Consider the following 23787-nt stretch of genomic DNA (forward strand, 5'->3'; position numbering starts at 1 on the left):
TTTATCGTTTCTGTGTTAAGAATTTTTATACTTATAAAAAGGGTGATTTTTAAGTTTTTGCACAATTACTCAAAAACACTCTCACTAATTTTTATGAATCTTTGGTGCTTTCTGATTTTTATCAATGTCCTATTTTACATTTCTGTGTTATGGAGTTTTACTCTTTTAAAAAAGGTGGAAACAGCCAAGGAAATTTATTTGTTGAAAAATTGTTGAAAGCGGACCATTTGTTATGATAACCTTGTCAGAACAGTGTGTTTAGAAATGTATAGGTGAAAAATCAAGTCAACAAACTTAGTTAAAGTTGAGGTAGCCTTGATAGTGCCAATTTTTGTGTGCATTTTTTATTTACTTTTTTTTAGGGGAGGGGTAGGGGAGGACATTTGACAGAGCTCACAATATTTGTAGTTGATCATATGAATTCATTAAAAGCATAAGGACAAGTTAAAAGGGCAACAGGCATATCATGCACTTAAAGGGCAGCTCTTTATGTTTTTTTTTCAGCTCTAACTCTAGAACACTTTCAGCCATGTCACTGAAAAATTGGTGAATTGTTTATTAATATTTATGCAAGCTCTCTTAATTTTTGAAAATTTTTGATTTTACAATTTTATTGGTCTTTGTTAATAAAAAGTGGGGAATTTCACAGTTATTATATCATAGTTCAGTAGTTCCATGAAACTAGTTATCAAGTATCTATTTATGATTTTCTTTTCTTTTTTTTTTTTGTTGATTAGTTTTTTGGACTTTCATAAAGATTTCCTATAATTGCACAATAACTTCAAAACACTTCAAGCAATTTTCTTGAATCTTTGTTGACATGTTTTTTTTAATGTAAGCTTCTTTTTTAATTTATATATTTTTTTGCACTTATAATTAATCAAATTGAGAGGTGTATCAAGCTTGAATTTAGTGTCCATATTTGCCCTATTATCTGTTCAACCTCTGTGGGTGTATCTAGATGCACTCCCAAAAGCATTTTATTGTATTATGACTGCAGAATGAGACAGGTTTAATATATTGCATTTAAATAATATCACATTTTTGCTTATAAATACTTAATCTATTTCACAATATATCTATAATTTGCACCTGTTTTTGGAACTTTTCCTCCTGTGTTATAAGTTTCAGCTGAAAATTTGTTACTACGTGTATTTATGAATCTTAGTGCTTTGTTATTGAAATAATTGTTCCTTGCATCCAATTTTTTTACTTAAATATGTTTTCAATATTTGTTTTTGCTTGTTTACGCTAGAACCTATCGACTTCCGAAGCAACACACTATGGAGCTGTGGACGACCAAGTAGAACTTCTTCAGGAAGATACGGTATTTTGTCCAGTACTGCATGCTTAATGTAAACCTCCTAAAACTCAGTTCCCTAAGTTGTTATGCACAAGCCCAATGTCCATAAATCAAATTTTATTAAAAATGGATCTGGCATCACTTTTGACATTTGACTTTTTGCTATATACTGGTGATAGGAAGCAGGAAGTGATGCAAGATAAGTTTTTGATAATTGTTAGATCACACTTCAATCTTTCTTCACAATGAATTTCTACCCTTTCAGTGGTATCTGTTGTGGTTCTGACTGTAAATGGTGTTGGTTACTTCATGGCTGTTTTATATTATTGAACATGGAAATTTGATATTGTATACAGCTTCCATCCTCATCAGCTTTCTCTTCAGCATTTCTTATTTATTTACAGCACACACAATGATTATGTCCACGGAAAAGAACGGGTCTTCATTAAATACGTTCCCATAGATTGTCATCTTGGCAATTGAGGTATAGATTTATTCATTTACTCAAATATAAATTAAAATATTCTATAACAAGATGGAAAGTTTACATCTCTTTCCCAGTTGTCCAGTTAATGATGGGAATACATCAGGCTTCATATTACAGTTCATCTAAAAAAGACTTAACTCAATCCCATGATCATTGCTTGGGATGTAATTTGATATTATCCTGTACTCCTTAAGTCTTGTTTTTTGATAGGAATAGACAATTGAAAGTTATATGTGACAGAAATTTAAAAAAAAATCTGTTTTATTTTTATCCATATACAACTTTCTGTAGGCTGACTATTTTTGGTGTTGTGCCGTTCTTTGCTATTTTGACTGTTGACACATAGTTGCCAATATTAGTACCTGTGAAGACCATCATCTCCTATGGAATATGATTTATCTATTAGTCAATATGCTTTATGGCAGCACCTTCAAATGTGTGATAGTATGTATATGGATGCCTTCTAATAAATACTAAAATAATAAATAATATATATAAAGTGCCATTCCTATTTGTTACCATTGCAACCAAAGATGTTGTATTGCTTTAATTTGGGAATCAGCTTCATATTACAGTTTTTACCCTCAATATATATACTGTATGTATTGTAAGTGTCCTATTACGTAACTTTCACTATGACCAACTGTCTGTTTGTCTGTGCTTTTGCAATTTTGGTTCAAATTGATAAATGACTTTTTGTAAACAATTTATTTGACATTTTCTGATATTCTTGTATTGATTCATGTCATATTTTAAGCTATTTAGGACCTTCTTAATTGGAGCAAAAATTTTACATTTTTTTGGATCAAACGGTGAACCTATTTTGAAACTACGGGCATTTGTAATTGAGTAATAGAAGAATGAAATGTCTGAACTGTGAAAATGTACAAGCTATCATATCTCAAAGTAAAACCTTCATGATCTATCAATACTATATCTTCCTGATATGTTCTGAATTTCTTATCTGTTCTTTTTTTTTCATATTAAACTATTTAGCTATAACATATAAATTTTTCATGAATTTTTAGTCAATATAAAGAGTATTCAGTGGTCAAAAGATATCAATAGTGCATATGATATAAATTATTGGTGAATAATTTCTAATGGCTGAATATGGAAAAAGTGTGTGCTATCTTAGTGTATATTGTATGTAACTTTTAATGGTATATTACTCGTGTTATTACTTAAAAATACTTTATATAATTATTATATTTACATTCATATTATATTGTAACCAAGACTTTGCTTTTTTTAGTTATGTAAAAGGTGTTTTGAACTAATATGAAGTGGATTTTCAGGTTGCTTGTTTCATTTACTAAGAAAGATAACTCTTTTAGTACTTTATTGAACATGTTTGCAATCTATCGTCTTATTTATGTTTTTTTGTCCATGGATTTCCCATCACTTGATATTTTTTGTAGTCAATGTATTCAATATAAAATACATTAACATACTACTGTGAGAGTATTGTTGTTCGTTAGATACCAATTTTTGTTGATTTATTGGGTTTGTTAAATCACAAAATTTGGTTCCAAACGAAGGAATTCACGAACTGATCATTTTCCCCAAAACCATGAACTTTGGTACCCATGAATAAAAGTATTTTCACATATTTTAACATGCTGATGGTGTAAAGTGTATCAACATATACATATGTTCATAAAGGGGGTTCAAACTAGCAACGGTTCGGGGTCCATGACCTTCAGTTTCTGAACCAGGACATTGGAATTTTTCTTACCTAAGCGTGGGCCTTAAATATTCTACAATGAGGACCTTTCCTTTTCTTCAAGTAGACAGTTGAAACAAAATTTTAAGTACTCTGTGAAAGCTAATTTGAACCTCATTAGTAACTTCATGTACATGTAGTATACATGTTAAACCATATATTTTTCAATTTGATCAATCCAATTGTGAAAAACTAAATGAGTTTTCACAATGTACATGAATTGTGTTTTTTTTCTCATTTACATGTACAATGTTGGTCAGACCTCTGTATTGATGGTGCATTTCCATTTATTTCCTCCGCTGTGGTAGAAGTCTAGTGCCTAGTCTTACATTTTTATTATCTGCTTTTTTTTCACATATTGATAGTTTCCACACTCTTAAATCCCTTTATCTGTCACTGCTACCCATATAGTTTTGTTAATTCTATTTAGTTTTTACCTTGTAAGTTAAAAGAAGATAATTTTGATGTATGTAAAACAAAATTGAATGTGATAGTGTAACTCAAAAGAAGGAAATATTTTAATTTCACTTTACTTACCGGTATTTAAAAAAAAAAATACTTGATTTAATTTTTTTTGTATGCTGGGACAATTTTTGAAAAATATTTTGACAGATTTTTGTCATTGGTGAAATTTCTTTTTGTTTTTCAGTATTCTTTTATGTTTTTGTATCTTATTAATAGAACATCAATACAAAAAGGAAGGAATATGTACTCAAGTGCAGCAGTTTATGTGTTTATGACATAAATTTGACAGCATCTCTTACACAGATATGTCAGCTGAGATGGAAATACTTGCTTACCAGTTATATAAGTTCACAAATTGCTGATGATGCAATGATATTTGTGCACAGTTGATCTATGACTGATTGCTTTTTTCTCTGTTCTCTTGGCAGAAATTGAACTTTAACGAAGAGAATAATGAAGGATCATCCCTTTTGTATAAAAGTCCGAAGAAGGTGAAACTGAAAGTAGCATGCACACAAAGAGAAAGTAGACTGCCTTAAATGTTGTCCCAATGTGATTGGTTGTATAATCCACCTTTACTAACATACAAGGACTCCTTTTTAATTGGAAGCAAATGTTTCTATATAGATGTTAGAATTTTGTGCTCATTTCAATATTTAGCACTTGTACTTAAGTACTTTAAACTTTATAAAAATCAGGCAGGAGGTGATTCATGCACGTCAAAAACCCGACAAACTCACTTTAATTTCTTATTTAAGAACAGTTACAGACCAATTAAAAAGTCTTATTTTTTCTTTCTGTTGCACTCTTGAGATAAAAAAATATATAGAATGCACATGAAAGCTATTTGCAAGAGTTACTGTTCTTGAGCTGGTTTGATAGGTTTGTATTTGGTGGGAAATGAATGTACAGTTTTATCTACAAAACAGTTCTGAATACAGAAAAGATTATTGTTACTTGAAACTATAGCTTGTGTAGAAAAAAGCTTTGTTTGTTTGGTTTTTCTACACCAGAATCACCTATGTCACTGGCAGTGTCTGAATTTTATATGGACTGGTACTAAAGTGTCCAAAATTGCTGACTTAAAAAGGTGATTATATCGTGTTTTGAAAATAGAAGTATTTTTCTAATATTTCTTTATGAGCATTTTTGGACACACCGAGGTACATGTGTAGCTGTTTGCTGTTTTTAAATGTATGATTTTCAGTTTCTATTAATCCTCTTTTCCATGTAATCTGGAAGTTTATGAAAAGTTAAGAACTTAACAGGCTGAACTCAATTTTTTGTCCATTAGTATCATTTAGGAGCTGTATACCAATACACATATCTTCGAGTATGTATGTATTAGAAATCAAGTCTACTCCAAAATAAGCACTGGTATTTTAATTAGTGATTCTTTACATGGCTAGTTGTTTGATATGATTCATCTGATGAAGTTCATTTGAAATAGTGTTTCTGTCTGTTTAAAGTTTGTCACAATTATCTCGACTCCCAATCGATGGATTAATTTCAAATTAGGTATGTGGCAATAGATAGATGGGGTGACTGTTATAAGCAATTTTGGTTGCTGCCCAATATCAACTGCGTGTTTTGTGAGACGAAAGCATTTTTTACTGTATGAAATGATTTTGAATGAAAAATCTTGACTGTCATTGAGTTGATTGATTCCAAATGTGTTATGTGTATTTGTATAGATGTGTCATATGTTGTAAGGAATTTCAATTTTCTGTAGGGGTGGGGGTATACCTAGCATGACAATGCATGCTACTTCAAAAACAAACTACATTTTTATCTCATAACTTCAATTTTTTAAATTTACTTTCAGTTTTAAAATAATTGTTCATGTAGTTGTTATTTTTAGCACAGTGTTGACTAAATGACCTACTTGTGTCATGGGAAATATCCTCTTCAGTATCCTATTCGGTAAAAAGATATGTTTTTAACATTGATCTATGAATAATACTTAATTGACACTTAAATATTAAAAATGGAAAAATATGTAATTCTTGATGAGGTAAGTGGCATTTCCTGTTGTATCAGATGAAAAGGGATAGATGAAACTGAAGATGCCATTTATATAAGTATTAATGTTCAGTAAGTGTCAGAAAAAAGGAGTTTGATTGGAAATTTAAATAAAGAGCACTCATCTTTCTCTCACTAAGGCTATTAAATGCAACACTAAGGCTACAAATGTTACACTAAGGTTCAAATGTTACAACAAGCTGTCAAATGTTACTATATGACTACTAAATGTTACACTAAGGCTACCAATGTTGCACTAAGGCTACCAATGTTGCACTAAGGCTACCAATGTTACACTAAGGCTACCAATGTTACACTAAGGCTACCAATGTTACACTAAGGCTACCAATGTTACACTAAGGCTACCAATGTTACACTAAGGCTACCAAATTTTACAAAAGATTTGAAATGTTACACCAGGCTACTGAATAGTACACTTAGGCTCCCGAACTTCAGTAGATTTCAGGTTATTTGTGAGTTGTCAACCATATGTACAGGTATATGTTGGTTTTGGTAGTAAATTTGTATGTCTTCTTCTTTGAAAGGCAGCTAAAACCCTGCAAAATTGTGTGTCATGATATTTTGTTGTTTATTTAACCAGAACAATGTAATTACCACTGAAATGAAGATTTTCTCTTGACTTATTGAGTAGACAAAAAAAATTATACATAAAAATTAAAATTTGATTAGCCACAAACTTTGTCGCCCAGAATTGAAATGAAATTTACACTTTGAAGATTTTGCTTGCACATTTTTCAACACGATTAACAGACAATTATTCATGATGATTTCCAGGAGACAATACAATTTTCCTATTGTTCTTATAGGTTCCCTCCCATAATCTACTTATGTTCTAAAACAAATAGTATTTAGGTGTCACTTTCTATATTTCATCACTGTAAATGTCATTTCTAATAACACATAAAAACTGTCATTGTGTGCTGACTATTGAAAATTTTATGCTCGTAATTGGACCTATGTGGTTCATTATAAAGAAGGAAATGGATTCAAATTAGATGAAAGTTGGAATTTCAAAGATTATTGTTTTCTCCCAGCTAAAAGGAGTAGTGTTGCTTGGTTTAGACAAATTACATGAAAATCTCCTATCTTAAGTTGTGAAGCATTCTGGTTTTAAAATGATATTGGAGATGTTTACATTGCCATATCGAAAAGGCTAGACAAAAATGAAATGGGCAGGAAACTAGATTTGGAGAAACGTCTTCAAAAGGTAGGAACCTTATAATGCTAAAAATTAAATCAATAATTTCTTTGTCGATTTGTTCTTGAGGAACAACTTGTTTAGTAATCTAAACCCATGATATAAACTTGTATTAAAGTTAGGGCTGTTCTTATGGTTTAACTTGCATTCTGATATATCCCCTTTTATAGATGGAATTGTTTTTGAGGACTCACTTGGATTATGATTAAAATCTCTTTTAAAGATAGGGCATGTCATAATAGCCAAATTTCAGTTGATTTATTTTAAGCAAAGCTCTGGAATCTTTGGCATATTAGTTAAGTGGAAAAACCAAGAAGTATTAACTGCACATTGGTTAAATAATCTGCTAATTAAGTTTTTTTTTTTAATTTTGTGGAGTAGACTGAATTGGCTATAGTCTATAAATTCCATGTTCTATAACTGCTGATTTCTGGTTCAAGTTTGGTTCAATGTGTTTTGAATTGATTATTTTCCTTGCAGGGATGTGATTTTTTCACACAGTTTAACAGAATTCGGCTTTTATAAATCTGGATTTTATCACTGCTATTCTTAATTGAACTGAATTTTACTTCCAATTTTGCCAATTTCTGCTTCCCTGTGGTTCCTGATGTTTCTTTCCCATTCTCTAAAGATTCTGACACATTATCATGAAACTATGAACTGATACAATGTACATTATGGTCTAAATAGTCTGACCAGAGACCTGAGATGGGACCACTGGGATGTGTAGAAAACTTATGAAATATGTTAATGCAACTTACTGAACTAACTAATGCATGTTAAACACTAGGCCTCAGTGTCTGAATTATTAAATAGTTCTGAGAATATTCTTAACTCTATTTGATATTACACAATCTAAAGATTTTGGTTACTGCTACCATAGAATTTTTAGACTAACTGATTTGTTTTAAATTCGAGGCACTGGGACCTAGAACTTCAAGCTGCTTTTCAACATACATGTAGTTTGTGTTTTCTACCATGCTGTAATTTTGAGCTTTTTATGTTGTTAACATCTGCTTTTGATATTGTATATTTATATAAAGCACAGATCAGATGGAATATGTGGGTTTCTTCATGGTCAGTGGGAGAAATTTAAAAAGAAAACTCATGAAATAAACTTTCTATTGTTCAGTTTAACATATCAACCATTGACAGTTACGCACACCTAAGCTGTGCTATGAAATGCCCATTCTGATTTCTGTCCATTTAGTGTCATAAAGAATTTTGCTATTTCAAGTTTTGCCTTTGATGTGCGTGCTCCTATTTACAGAAGAGGAAGTCACAAACATCTGTCTGAGCTAATTATTATTATATACATGCTATATACCTATACTATTTAACTGGTTCTTAAGATATTTTTAGATAGTGGGTGGTGATCCAGGGGTGTTTCCAAAAGGAAAAAGGGGTTTCACGCTATTATTGCAAACTTTTTTCTTAAATTATTTAAAGGACAAAATTTTCAATTTTAGAGAGGGTTCCAACACCCCTGGAACACTTCCTGAAACCAGATGTGTATGCTGTAACTTAATAGAATGCAAAACCTATACCTGAAAAGAAAGAAACTGTTGTGTGATGTAGCTATGTTTAAGGAAAATGCAATTTTGATTTTGCTATATATAGGATTGCTCCGTTTTACTGCATTGTCTACAATTATGAACCCAACAATGTCATTACTTCACCATAATCCTTTCTGCATGCATATTGCTCTATTTCTGTATTGAATTATCTTTCATTTTACTTGTTTTCTCAAGTATTGTCTAGTATATGGGTAGGAGGTAAAATCAACTAAAAAAAAATGTCTGGTATAGTTAAAACTGTATCAGAGGAATATATTAACTCCTCTGTCTGTCTATCCCTTACACCCTGTACAATCTACATCATTCAACAAATTTTAACCAGATTTTGTCCTTGTAGATATTTAGAGTTATATGTCAACGGTCAAGGTAATGAAAGATGGTTGCCCTTATAGATGATATAGTATAAATACCTGTTTTTTTTATTTTTCTGTTTTTTGCTTAGATCTTGTCCATCTATATACAGTATTTAACCTATGAATACTTATCTTCTTAGCCTCATGTTTCATTGAAATTTAATCTTTTAAGCAGTATTGAAATTAACTCTTAATTAGTAGTAGAAATTTAAGTTTAATATTGCACTGGATTACCATATAAGTACTCAGTAATCGTTACAAAATTTCATAATAGTTCATGATTTCTGTGTGTATAGGGTTATTAGATAATAAATTTAATTGATAATCTACATAACCTTAAAGAACTTGTGTGAGGTCATTTACCTTTGATCTCTAGCAGGTATTTTGCTTTAGGGTATGTAAGTCGTTGTGTGACTCTGTGTTTTCATGAGAAGGGGTCCCAATCTACCATTCAAATGCATGGAAATTTATCTTTTACAGAGCATTGAATTCAGTTTTGAAAGCAAGACATCTTACTGTGTAAAAATATCGATGAAAAATGACAAGTATCTATCACTATACATCAGAAAATTGTTTAGAAAAGCAATAAACATAAGGTTTTCATTGTAATCCCAAAAGTGAACAATAAAATATGGATCAGTCTTCAAATTTCAATGGATCAGTCTACAAATTCAATACATTCTACATGGAAAATTCTGGTAACAAAAATGAAACTAGAATGAGACTTATCTCTCTTTGGACGATCCTAAACAGTACCAAATGGCATTTTTAGGATCCTGCTTTCTATTTCAATGTAAATTATGATGACCACTTGCATTGACTTGTTTTATTTTATTTTTTAATATCGACACTTGGATATATGACATATTTTTTTTGGCTCATTTCCTCTCCATAGTTCATGAGTACACTGACTATTTACACTGTGCATACTTCTAATTAAGATACATGTAAAAGAGACAGTTTTAGAACATTTTGAGATCAGATACAGACAAGTTCATTTCATGTTACCTATTTAATTGATATTTTATTCAAATTGAAAATGAACTGTATTGAGCTAAATGACATGCCTCTTAAAACACCTTTCCAAATTTCTTCCCTTTATGCTTACTTTCCCATCAGTTTGGTGATTGAATGGATTACCATTCTCATACTTGTAGACTCATAACTCATAAAATTGAATTATTTAGTTATATTGTTATAAAGTATGAGTAATAATTTCTCTTGTGGAATCATAACTCTTTTGCTTGAACTATTTAGTTTGTGTAATAAATACCAGTAAAATATTCTCATTTGTGAAGATGGCTTTCCTATCTTTCAGGTTGTAAATGAGAATGCAACTTTGTTCTTCAAAGACAAGAAAAGGAAGATTGATTATGTTTTGGCATTTGAAGATGAACAAGATGAAAAGAAGAAAGAAAGAAGAAGACAATTTGAAGAGAATCTACAAGAAGAAGGCCTGCAATTGGAGATAGAACCTAAAGAGGTATAAAGGATCAATTTAAGGAAGTAGACCTAGGGTAAGGGACACAACTCTTTCAAATCATCGGAACGATTGTTGTCAGCATTGGACCTCAATTAAACATCAAAGTAACTTGGATTGATTTCATTCTGCTTCAAATGAAAGCTTGTTTGGCTTCGGTGAAATGGAATATAGTACAAACAAATCACTGATTTCAAGAGTTATGTCTCTTTTCCTAGGTCTACCTCCTTAAAAATCGAAAAATGTAATCTGTCATCAGGCAGTGATATTGTTGGCCTTTTTTACAACTACCAATTACCCCATCCTCTTTAATTTGGGTATTTGTTATTTTTTATTGCTGAGAAATTTGGAATTAAGGTATATAACCTTGAAAATTGATGATTTTATGGAGGTTAACAAGAAAGAGAGAAATCATAAACAGTTAAATTTGACATTTTGAACATAAACATAATATCCAGAACTTTGATAATTACACTGAACTACAAGTATTGTAAATAAATTATTATTACCTCTTCTGTCAAGTAATCATATTGGTGTGTATCGGTTTTCACAGTTTTAAAAAATTGAGAAGCATTTATCATGTGAATACATTGCTCAGTTAATTTTATGGGTACTTTTTTTGCGTTTTGTCCTCAGCGAAAATAGCAAAAATTAGTGAAATGAATACCCTGTGAAAAAATGAATATGTTGTACAGTAATTTAGAGACTTGAGTATGATTTTAATGTAGGAATCAACAATATGTTTAAGGATGTTCACAGCTCTGTTTAAAAAGAACAAGGATTTCAAAGGGTTGTAAAATCTGTTAAAATCTTTAGTGCTAAAAAATATAAAAAAAAAAATGATGGGTCAGTGTGCTCATTTTTGAGATATAAGCATTTGAAATTTTGGTGGAAAAAGAATTGCTCTTGGTTTTCCATAGGTTTTGTGTTTTTGGGCGTTATCTTTAAAAATATGCTAAGAATTTTCATGATAACTTCTCAAACAACATTTTAAGGTGTGTTTAATATAATTATAAAAAGTAAAGTGGGGGTTTTGTGGCAAAAAATATTTATGCTAAGAAATGGATAAAACCAGAGAAATCCTAATATATGACAAAACTGGCTGAGCACGAGTAGCATACATCCTTAACAAAACTTCAGAAGCCATACTTAGAAATATACTTCTCTTGCAAATCAAAACTCATTCTTATGGTTACATTTTTATTTCTACACAGAACTCAATTAACAAGAAGACCAGTTTTGTGAAGATCCATGCTCCATGGGATGTCCTGGCAAAGTATGCTGAGATTACTAATATGAAGATGCCCCTTATGGTATGGTATTACTGATACTTTGTATGGCAGGGTGTCATGCTGTTAATAAAAAAAGATGTACTGCCGATCTCATATGTACAAAAACTGGATTCTTGACTTATAGAGGTTTATTATGATGTAAATATTCACAATTTTCAGTATCAAGACATCGAGTCGTACTGCTAAAGTCTAAAAAAGTAAGAAGGGAATGTTTTTGTACTACATGTAAGCCAATGGTTTAATTTATTTTATTTAAAGGTAATAGACCATTGTAAATGATTGAAGGTCATAAACAAAAAATGAACAGTTAAGTTTACGGTATGAGATGGACCTTTTCAGCAGAAAAAAACACAAATGACTGTCTGAATTGGTTTAATCCATAGTTAAAACATACTTTAAGTGCAGATAATCATTGTTTTTTCAGATTTCTAGAATTCTTGGTAGCTCAAATCCAAACTTAAACGATGCTGATTTTTACCTGGTATTCAGTAGAAACTATGCAAAGCCAATGCTGCATGTCAAATTTTACACCAACTGTCATAATTTCTTCCTGTACATGTATAATTAATGTGAATGTTATGAATCAAGAAAGGATCCACTAATTATAGCATTGTAAACTGGGATTCATTTGCCTGCTAGTTTCAACAAGAATTTTAACTATTGACTGCATTTTGAAAATGTTACATACTTTTGGCAGGGCACCTGATACTACCATAAACCAAGTTTAGGGGGTTACATAGGAATCACCCTGTCTGTTCATCTGTCCACATTTTATTTAAGCCCAACTCCTAAATGGCTTAAGAAATTTTAATGAAATTTTACAGGAAGGGTGGAGTATCATATGAAATGTGCATGAAGGAATAAAATTATGCTAGAGGACTACAAAAGGAAACATTCCTACTTAAAAATGTACTTTTATCGGATGCTTTCTCATATTATTTCTAGTTTTGATAGACTGTTTATTTTTGGGGCAGTGCACCTTATTTATAAATAAATATAATACCCATATCGAAAGTATAAATTGAGTCTTTGTCACCCGCCACAACACGGAGTGAGGGACATAGAAATGCTGGTTTCCGTCCGTGCATTCCGAAGCTTGTGGACGCAACTCCTCAGAAACGGCTGAACATTAGGATTGTTCGTCACCATATGTAGTGCACCATACTTAACTGCTATTATGTTTCGACAATTTTTCTGGGAGTTATGGGACTTTGTTCATTTTTCACATTATTCGCAATAGGAACACCTTGTGGACGCAACTCCTCAGAAACCATCAAATAGAATTTGACCAAATTTTGTAGGATTGTTTGTCACCATATGTAGTTGACCATACGTAACCGCTATTTTTTTAATTGTCAATTTTTATGGGAGTTATGGGACTTTGTTCATTTTTCACATTCTTTTTTTGCGGATTTTTTTTGTTGTTGTATGAAGAATTCTTAACCTAACTTAATTTGATTCATTAAGATACATTAACCTGATTCATTAAGATACATTAACCTTGAATTGCCACATGGACTTATGAAAGCACATACGTTTTGAATCTGCTATTTATACAAGTGTCAAACATTTGTAATTCAACTCTTTCTACATCGGCAGGAGACATGTGGCTACGCCTGTAGCATTCTTGTTTTCCTTGTCTTGCACACTACTTTTTTCAGAGATCATAGAGCACTTTGAAAAAAATTCTCAGACTTTACATTTTATGCAAACAGCACCATTTTCAGAGTTGTGAGTGATGCATCCTTATTTGATTTTAGACATACTTCCACTGCTTAGTGTGATATTTAATTTATTTTGATGATGTGAGACTTCTGGAATCTTAAATCATGTATCATTCCTTATGCATTAACATTTTCAGGAATAGAATTTATGTTATCTGCTACAACATGACACATAGGTTTACCACTTTTTGTCATTCAAACATTCTGTCCAATGGTTTTGGATACTTTCAGAGTTGTCTTTGGTACATGTATGTCAGATTGAATTTTGTCACTATTGATTTAAGATGCCATGTCTGGTTGTATAAAGAAGATTTGCTTCTATTGTAGTATTAGCTTTAGAGAAAGGAACCTAGGGTAGTTGAACAGTTGGAGAAATGTAGGGTAGTTGAACAATTAAAGGAATCTAGGGTAGTTGAACAGTTAGAGAAATCTAGGGTAGTTGAACAGTTAAAGGAATCTAGGGTAGTTGAACAGTTAGAGGAACCTAGGGTAGTTGAACAGTTAAAGGAATCTAGGGTAGTTGAACAGTTAAAGGAATCTAGGGTAGTTGAACAGTTAGAGAAATCTAGGGTAGTTGAACAGTTAAAGGAATCTAGGGTAGTTGAACAGTTAGAGGAACCTAGGGTAGTTGAACAGTTAAAGGAATCTAGGGTAGTTGAACAGTTAGAGAAATCTAGGGTAGTTGAACAGTTAAAGGAATCTAGGGTAGTTGAACAGTTAGAGGAACCTAGGGTTGTTGAACAGTTAAAGGGCTCTTGGGTAGTTGAACAGTTAAAGAAATCTAGGGTAGTTGAACAGTTAAAGGAACCTCGGGTAGTTGAACAGTTAAAGGGCTCTAGGGTAGTTGAACAGTTAAAGGGCTCTAGGGTAGTTGAACAGTTAAAGAAATCTAGGGTAGTTGAACAGTTAAAGGAACCTAGGGTAGTTGAACAGTTAAAGGGCTCTTGGGTAGTTGAACAGTTAAAGGGCTCTAGGGTAGTTGAACAGTTAAAGGGCTCTAGGGTAGTTGAACAGTTAAAGGGCTCTTGGGTAGTTAACAGTTAAAGGAACCTTGGGTAGTTGAACAGTTAAAGTACTCTTGGGTAGTTGAACAGTTAAAGAAATCTAGGGTAGTTGAACAGCTAAAGGAACCTTGGGTAGTTGAACAGTTAAAGGAACCTTGGGTAGTTGAACAGTTAAAGGGCTCTAGGGTAGTTGAACAGTTAAAGGGCTCTAGGGTAGTTGAACAGTAAAAGGGCTCTTGGGTAGTTGAACAGTTAAAGGAATCTAGGGTAGTTGAACAGTTAAAGGAACCTAGGGTAGTTGAACAGTTATTTTTATTGATTTAGAGCTTCTTAAATTTCTAGTACTGAAAAGAAAATGTAATGCTAGAATTTTATTTTTGAAAGCCTTCAGATCTGGCTTATGAAGAAGTGGCCCAAATTTTTGCTGCTAGTTTAAGATCAATTTATTAATGAAAGTATTGTTGTTCTTATTAAAAAGAAAAAGGGAACAGCATATTTTGTATTAAATTATGTCCCCATTTACAGAAGGTATATACTAGTAATGGTCTTAATGTCAGTCTGTCTGTTCTTCCACCTTTGATTATTTTCTTACAGTTTTCTCTACACTTATTTATCAAAGTAACTGGATGATCAGACAAAAGCTTTATATGTCTATGCCATATTGTGGGGTTAGATTTCTGACTTATGCAACATTAACTTCCAGTTTTATAGACTTTAAATTTATCAATAAATGAAAAAAAAAACTTAATTGATTGCTTGCATTTCTCTTATCAGTAGTAAATCTACTTGTTATACTCCCACTCAATGAGTGGGTGGTATATTAGAATCACCTTATCTGTCAGTTGGAATTTTGTCGTAATTATCTCAGCTCCCAATAGATGAAATGATTTCAAATTTGCTGTGTGGCTTTATATATCATAGGACATAGTTGTAAGCTGTAATGGATGCTCTCTGATGTCAACTTCATGTATGAGTTGGGGTATGCCTAGCACGACAACATGTGCAACTTCATGTTTGAGGACAGGGCAGCAATTAATAGTAATGTTATCAGAAAGGTTAATTACCGTAAATCTGTGTAATTACCATACATACATTTTCTGTGTCATACTGTGAATGTAATACTGTTCTCAGGGTACCAATTTTCGTGCTTTTGTGGGTTTGGAAAACCATGAAATTTGGTTCCCAGGAAAACTAAATTTCAAATTCGTTTGTATGATAGAGTGGTCAAATCCATGAATTTAAAAATCTACAAACTGATGTTTTTCCCTGAAAGCACTAAAAATGGTACTGATGAATAGGAGAAATTTCACAGTATATAAACAAGGACTTGTAGCAAGTTGTCCTGTTTTACAACAGTCTATATACTAACTATATGATTGGGAATTGTTGGTATCCTTTTGTGAGTTTTGCTCACTTCTGTGTAACATTAAAGGGTTAATGGTGTGTAGATTTATTTCCGTAATGGTAGTATACACTACTTTGAATGTTTTTGAATTTATAATGCAGTGGAACTTAGTAAACCCAACCCCTTATCAGATTTTTGAATTTGGTTTAGACAAGTATTTGGTTTATCAGGGTTCAAAATATACATTTAAACTTATAGAAATGGACTTTTAAAAGTGTCAGGTTTAGACAGGTTTCATATTTCTCGGGGTTTGGTTTATAAAGGTTTCAACATGTATATCTGATAATACACAAGCAATATACACCCTTTTGTGCTATTTCTTGGGTAGTCCATGAGCATGTGAAGAGCATGCTTAATATACATTTCCGCAAGGAAAATTTCTTTTGTTCTTCACTACCCCTATCTTGCGAAAGTGTAAATTGAGCATGCTCATAAACGTATAACAAAAGGATTTATTGCCCCAACGAGCAGTTTTTATCTCATGTACATTATTTTACAGGAAAATGACATGGATGACGAACTGACTGGTATATTTGACTACTGTCTGTCCTACATCCCCTCACCATTTGAGTTGAGTAAAGACATCATCCAGGATGAGCCTAACTACTTTACAGCACCTTTTAACAGGGAAAGAGTCAACCAGTGAGTATGACACTAGAGTTGTTCCTAATACATAGGGACTAGACTGCATTACCATAGATTTCTTTTATCTTTTTTGTCTTAATTGAAAAAAATTGATTCTACTTTGGGAATTCGTTGATTATTAGGTGTTTGGACGTCAAGATGAGTAGTATACTGTGTATTTTCTGATCTCCAGCTATCATACATGAACTTCTGACATTTGACAAAGAGTTCTTGGAATTCTTAGGTTAATGTCACATGCTACCACTTGTTCTTACTTTTTCGGTATGTTTTATTTTGAATGTTTCTTCTCTTCTTTTTTCTTAGATAATCCATTAGTTTTCTGTCATGTAATAGAGCCAATATCATATATCAATGTTACCTACATTTTGATATGCACAAAAAAAAACAATTTTATAATCGCAACATGTGCTACTAGTATATCTCTTTGATAAAAAATTGTTAAACTACACAGAGAAAAAACATGTTCTTATGTTTTTCACCAAAGTTTTTTGTACCCAAGTCCAGCATGCATATTTTGTGATAGAAGTTAATATTGAATTAATGTTTTATTAGTCTTTACTTGAATGACACCTGAAGCTGACGTTTGAATTGTTATGCCTGTATAATGCAGAGTTTTTCGTGACAACAAAGTAAAAGAAGTATGTGTCCCATGGATCAGGAAATTTAGCAATTATGCAACTCCTTTGTTGTCCCCCACCGCAATGCAGAAAGGGACATAGAAATACTGGTGTCGTGTGTGCGTCCATCCATCCAGTCACACTTGTGGACACAACTCCTTGGAAACCACTTGATAGATTTTGTTCACATTTTGTAGGATTGTTAGTCATCAATTGTAGTTGATCATATTGTACTGCAGTTTTGATTTTGCAAATTTTACAGCAGTTATGGAACTTTTGCACTTATAATTCTTTTTGCAGTGGCAGGGAACATATGGCTACAAGTTGTCAATGCCTATAGGCTTTTAAGAATTACCTGTTATATTTGTATTTGTTCTATTTTTTGCTTCAAGTTTATATTACTCTTTGCTTTTTCAGTCATTTTCGTATTTCTATTATACATGTACAATGTATATCACATACAAGTAAAACAAAAAATTCAGCTGTGATGAATTTCATCTCCTTTTTTCATCTTCATGAAATGTTTTTCTCATGTCTTCTCTAATATAATTTGTTTTGTATATTTTTCCTGCTGTGTTTTATTTCATCGTGATTGAACAGAGGGCTGTAAGCTTATTTTGCTTTTTTTCCTTGTGTATAGAATAGCATGCTATAAATAGCTTGCATCATTTTCATGGTCTGTCAAATACCTGTTCACCCAGGAAAAACTCATTTCATCCTGATATATAAAATTGCCATATCTTTGAAATATCCAATGTATATCATTCAACCGAAGAAAATGTATAGTGGTGTTTGACAATTTGATGTCACAAAAAAATGTAAATGAAAAAATTTGGCTGAAATTGAAGTAAAAAAACTTTATATATCTTTTTTTACATTTTGAAATGTGCCAGTTTGGTGTAAAAAATACTGAAGCATTGTGGAATAATTTTTTTTTGAGACTTCAGTTGCAGTGTAATGAACTAGAAATACAAGTTTCTGTGCATGCATGTTATACTTGTAGGGTGGACAGGTATTGTTCATAATAACAGTTCACTTGCTTAATAACATGCTTGTATGCATTTGAAGTACAATGTATATACATGTAGATAGGTAATTTCTTCCCTTATCTATATTCCTGACAACCAGTGACAAAAATTACAAAGAAATATTTGGTGTCTTTTGAATATTACAAGTTTTCAATGAAAAGTTGCATTTTATTGGGACTTTGAAACTATTGTTTGACCATCCCACAAAACTAAGAAAATGTTTTTTCCGTTAAAAGTTTTGCTGCTCATAATAAAAACTTCAAAAATTGTAAGCAAGACATTTTTGTAGTGAAATACTTTTAAGTGCTCATGTGTTTTTTGTTGACATTGGATGATTGAACGTTTGCTTGCATGAGTGTTACTGGCTTGTTCTGGCCTGAATGTCTTCAAATAACTGTTTTATTAAGCTGGAAAAAAAATGTTTTCCATGATACTGAAACTGACCATAACTATTATACCCTATCATAATTACACTTTCTACTAGAAGTGGTAGTAATTAAGTGTCAGTCCTTGTAAGAATCAGGCAGTAAGTGAAATATGGTATGAAAAATCCTTCATTTTGATAGTGTAATTTGATTATTTGCACCAACAATATCAAGGAAAACAGACAAGATTTTCCATATCATGTTGCACCATTGTATTACAATTTCATTGAAATGCACAAAAAATGAACTTTTCAAGGGCAGATTATTCTGTCAAAAATCTCATTTTTCTAAGATTCTATTGAAAAATTTCTGAGCAAATCCAATGATGCTAAGATTAAATAATGGTCTTTTCACATAGAGAAAGTATCCTTGAGTGATATGCTATTGTCAAATCAGTGGGTTTTGACATGCATGTTTCTGACTTTTCCCATTTTGCCTGATTCTTACCAAGACTTACACAAAAGAAAATGAATTGGTATTATATAGTTCTAAATTCTTCAGCTTCTTTGATTTTTGCCAAACTTATTTTGGACTTGATTATGAATCAGATAACTGTTTGGTAATTTTGTTGTTACATTTATTAACATGAAGTTTTAAATTGTAAATCTAAGGAATTATATTAATTGAGGGCCTTAAGAATTTGCACCTTACTACTTCATGATTAAATTGAAATTTAGTCCATGGAAATATTTGTAAGTTTGGCTTGTTGGAAACTTTATTTTCATGCCAAATTATCCTGTGAAAGTAGAATTTTCTCTTAAATTCCAGGCCTGGTTTTCATTAAAAAAAGTTCTCAATCTGAGAGTTTCCTCAAATCCTTGAGTTTGTCCTCAAATCTTTGATTTCAAGTGATTTGATTGGTTGATATTTGAGATGAGGAAGGATTTGAGGAAAATCTCAAATTGAGATTTTTTATGAAATCGGGTGGGCCCAGAACAATTATAATTATATACATATATGTAAGTTCATTGAAGTTTATTTACCTCACTCAAACCTGTGTTTGCTGAAGTTTGTAGAACTTTAAAACATGTTTTGGTCTTTTATTTGTTTGGCCTGGGATGATTAACACATGTCAGATATGTTTCTTAGTAGTAAATGTGGTGGGATGATGATTTCATAGAAAAAAGGATTGTCTTGTGCATATTTAAAATTTGGCATGAAGTATTGGTTATGTGTGTTATGTATGTATGAATTACATATACTGTCAATGTTTGAATGCTCTAGAGTGGCTGACTTCATTTGCTTAGGGAACCTTGTATGTGGAATAAAATAATTCAAATGAAATACATTCTATAAGTACCTAATCTTTGGGGTACAGAAAATGAGCTCTCACAAATTATTGTGTATTTAAGTGGTGCTTTTTGCACTGATTGGAATTCCTTATTTTTTATACTACCTTTTCCAATTAAAATTCAGAATCACTATTGACCATTCTGTAAAATTTCATCTAAAAATTTATCAATTTATTTGGACATTTGTATCTAAAATGTAAAAAGAAACTCAATTCTCGATTTATCCAAAGAGTTCCTAGGTTGAGTACCAATTTATATGACAGCTATTTAATACAACACAATTTTATGTAAATAGGTTTAGATATCATTGGAAATTATGGGCTGTCTGTACAACACAATTTTAATATAAACAACTTCTCGATGTTTCATTAATACCTTATTATTTCTAGGAGTTAAAATTATTTATAATACATGTACCAGCATTAGTCAGATTCTCTTAGTGTATAATGTAGCTTCTGTTGTCTGTAGGCTCTTTTATTATTATTATAATATTTTTATCATTTAATGAATGTTTTACTGTTTGATCGATAACTTAGATTTATATATTCCAAACATAAAGTGATAGTGTTTTCAGTAGACTTTGACTTCTTTAAAATCAAAATAAATACATAACTTGGTTAACTTAGAAACCATAATTCATATGCTTAAAGGCTTCTGCAGGTGTACTCTTTCAATGTTTATCAATGTAACCTATCATATATATTCTCTCATTCTTTTGTGTTTGTACATGTATGTCAGAAAGGAAGTGGTGGAATGATTTATGGTAATTTTGTTCCATATATTTATAGGTTTATAATCAAAGACAAAGATACCTTCTTTACTAATGCACAGAGGAGTAAAATTGTGTATGAGATTTTGGCTAGGACCTGGTTTGAACATGATAAGAAGGGGAAGAAAAGAATTGGTGAGATTCATATTTAAAATACAACTAATTTATACAAAAATAGATATGAAATTCATACATACACTTAATGAAACCTGTTTCTGTGAAAGTTGGAAATGACCTTATAAGCGTCTAGAATTGATGAATTTTCCTGTGATTGTTAATTTTGTAAAAAGAGGAAATCTCCATGCATCTGATGGCATCCATTTCACGGTATTGTAAAGATCTATAAACTTAAAGTTTTAAAAATATTTTATGATCACATGATTTTTTAATGGAAAAGATAATGAGAAATAGATTTAAAGATGTGACACAATTGGTATGTCTTTTTAATCAAGGTATAAAGTATTAGTATACAAAGTGATTTACATTGAGATTAAAGCATATTTGTAACTTGAACAAATATTTTTGATATTTTCAGGTGTATCCAATCTTGTCAGTAATGGAACCTACACAGCTTTTTTCTCTCTTCATGATGTAAGTAGTACCTTAAACAAATGTTTCTGGTTAAAATTAGGTTATAAAGAGACTAATTAAAGATGTTGTAGATTATAAAAACAGTAAAGTCACCCCCCCCCCCCAAAAAAAAAAAAAAAATCCACCAAGGAGGGGGGATGGCAAAATGTTTAAGATGGCAAAGATGGCGTAACTTAAAAACATTGTCTTGAATTTTGTTGAAAACTTTATTAAACATGTATTTTATAGTACTGAACAACTGTGGAAAGTTTTAAAAAAAAATCATTGATGTATTCTCAAGTTAACTTTGGTAAACTGTCCAGGGAAGGATCACTACACAATTTTTCAGATAGTATCACATAGTCCCTTGCCACATAGTGTGGCCAGATATAAAATGAAACTGATTGGCTTAAACTCAAAGGATACATTGGCAAAATGATTCATAATTACAATTTTGCATGATGGAAAAATGATAGTATTATAAAAATGAAAGTAAAAAAGGCAATTAAAGTTATTGCAGTAGCTTTAAGATGGAACACTTTTACATGAATTCTTTAATATTCAATTTGTCCAGAGTTTTGATGTGTTTTTATTGGCATTGTTAATTATTTTAGGGCCGTTACATGAGTGAACATTCCATACTGACCACTGGGAAGGAGAATGATAGACATGTATGTATTCTATTATAGATAAAAGTTATAAGCTGGTTTTGCAGTTTTAGGCATACTTGTAGTAAAGAGAATGATTTCATAAATCAAAAATATCCCTTACATGTACTTTGAAAACAAATATTGCCATTCCAATAAAACAAAGGGGAAAATCATGTCTACATTCATAGAAATGTGTTTCTTATAATGGAACTTGGATAGTTGAAGTCTCAATTTTCCAGGTAACTATGGAAGGCATTTTATTTGATGATTGCCTTTTAATTACAGGAAGGCTAACTCCATCCACTGAACATCTCCATTGAATGCACTATAAAAAAATCTCAAGAAATTGGAATTTTCTTATTAGCTTGTTAATTTGAAGAATATATAAGGGAGTCCGCCAGGGCTGCAGTGGTGTTTGCCATAGCTTGGTAACATGTAGCTTTTGTGTTTGGGTTGGTCAATCATTTCCATGTATGCGCTGAAGTTATCTATGTTTATATGAATTACCTTGTACATGTATTAAAATTTGTCATTTTACATGTATGATTATAATGTTATTTGGGTTTTTGTGTTACATATTGTACATGTATTGGTCAGCTTGTAACATTTTTGACTTTATAAAAGGAAATAAAACAAGTGTTTTTCTTTACTAATATTTTACAGCATTTTAGGTGCAAGCGTGAAGTGAGTTTCTGATACTCGAAATTATAAATAACAAAGAAGTGCATTGTGGAGTCATGTGTGATGAAAATGTGCATGCAAATAAATCTACAGTACACATTTGTAAATTATGATTAAAATACATTTGTTTTTAGCTTCAATGCTACAAATCTGGAGAAAATAGTCTTAGTTATATTCCTGTTTTATACCAATTGAATGATAGGACTTGATTATACATGTATTACTTATAGTGATGATGTTGAGATTCAAGTTTTTATCCAGATTTGATAGTTTGGCTTTTGCCTGATCTTCCTTCATTAAGGATTCAATTGAAAGAAATAAAATTGTCTGCTATAAAGAAATATGTAACTTTAAGCATGATACTTACTTTGTTGAATGACTTGACGCATGAAGTTGGGGAGTCATTGATCATACTCAGATTAGAATGATGCATATGTTTGCTTACTGTATGCTTTAGCTACACTGTAAAATCAAGATGAAAAACTCTACTTTGTGGTAAAATGTGCATGTATTGTATCAGTGAAGAAGTAAATAACTAAAACATATAAATTTGTGTATTAGTCAATACTTAAAATGAATTTTATGGGAGTCTTTTGGTTACTTTGTTCAGAAAAAATAATAATACAAAAAGATTTCAGCATTGGATGAATTTTGCCTCTGTGGTGTTGCTGAGTGAATTTGTTCATGCAGACTTTGAAATTGGAAGATCCCACTCGATCTCTGATGACCAGAGATGAAAAATGACTTTTTCTCAATTTTTACATCTCTACCATTCACAACACTTACATGTAGGTTAATACTCAGAGAAACACAGAATCTTACATGTAATTGTGCATACTTGGTGAGAATTATCAGATCTACATGTAGGATAGCATAGTGGATTATTTATTTTTATGATGTATAAACCCTGGGTAATAGTTACTGTCCTATCAAATTCAAGAGTGGGTATATCAAGAGTAAGTCAGATTTTATGATGTATAAACCATGAATAATAGTTATTGTCCTATCAAATTCAAGAGTGGGTATATCAAGAATAAGTCAGATTTTATGATG

At 31.4% G+C, this 23787-nt stretch overlaps 1 protein-coding gene across 12 annotated transcripts in view; it reads left to right on the top strand.

Moving 5' to 3' along the window:
* LOC148613937 (anoctamin-4-like) overlaps nucleotides 1–23787 on the top strand; it is a 72082-nt gene that overhangs the window by 23408 nt on the left and 24887 nt on the right. For 3 of the 12 annotated variants that reach the window (XM_088587658.1, XM_088587659.1, XM_088587666.1), the window contains 8 exons: nucleotides 1256–1327; nucleotides 10471–10635; nucleotides 11847–11945; nucleotides 16557–16699; nucleotides 20853–20968; nucleotides 21369–21424; nucleotides 22018–22074; nucleotides 22717–22737. In XM_088587658.1, the coding sequence (XP_088443784.1) occupies nucleotides 1256–1327; nucleotides 10471–10635; nucleotides 11847–11945; nucleotides 16557–16699; nucleotides 20853–20968; nucleotides 21369–21424; nucleotides 22018–22074; nucleotides 22717–22737 (729 nt within the window). Of the gene's footprint in view, nucleotides 1–1255; nucleotides 1328–4409; nucleotides 4473–5899; nucleotides 5996–6916; nucleotides 7232–10470; nucleotides 10636–11846; nucleotides 11946–16556; nucleotides 16700–20852; nucleotides 20969–21368; nucleotides 21425–22017; nucleotides 22075–22716; nucleotides 22738–23787 lie in introns of those variants that run through there. The other 9 variants (XM_088587657.1, XM_088587660.1, XM_088587663.1 and 6 more) reach the window with 7 other exon arrangements.

Source organism: Perna viridis, chromosome 6, assembly GCF_037379345.1.
Source record: "Perna viridis isolate PV_CMFRI_1.1 ecotype Kerala chromosome 6, ASM3737934v1, whole genome shotgun sequence".
Lineage (NCBI taxonomy): Eukaryota > Metazoa > Mollusca > Bivalvia > Mytilida > Mytilidae > Perna > Perna viridis.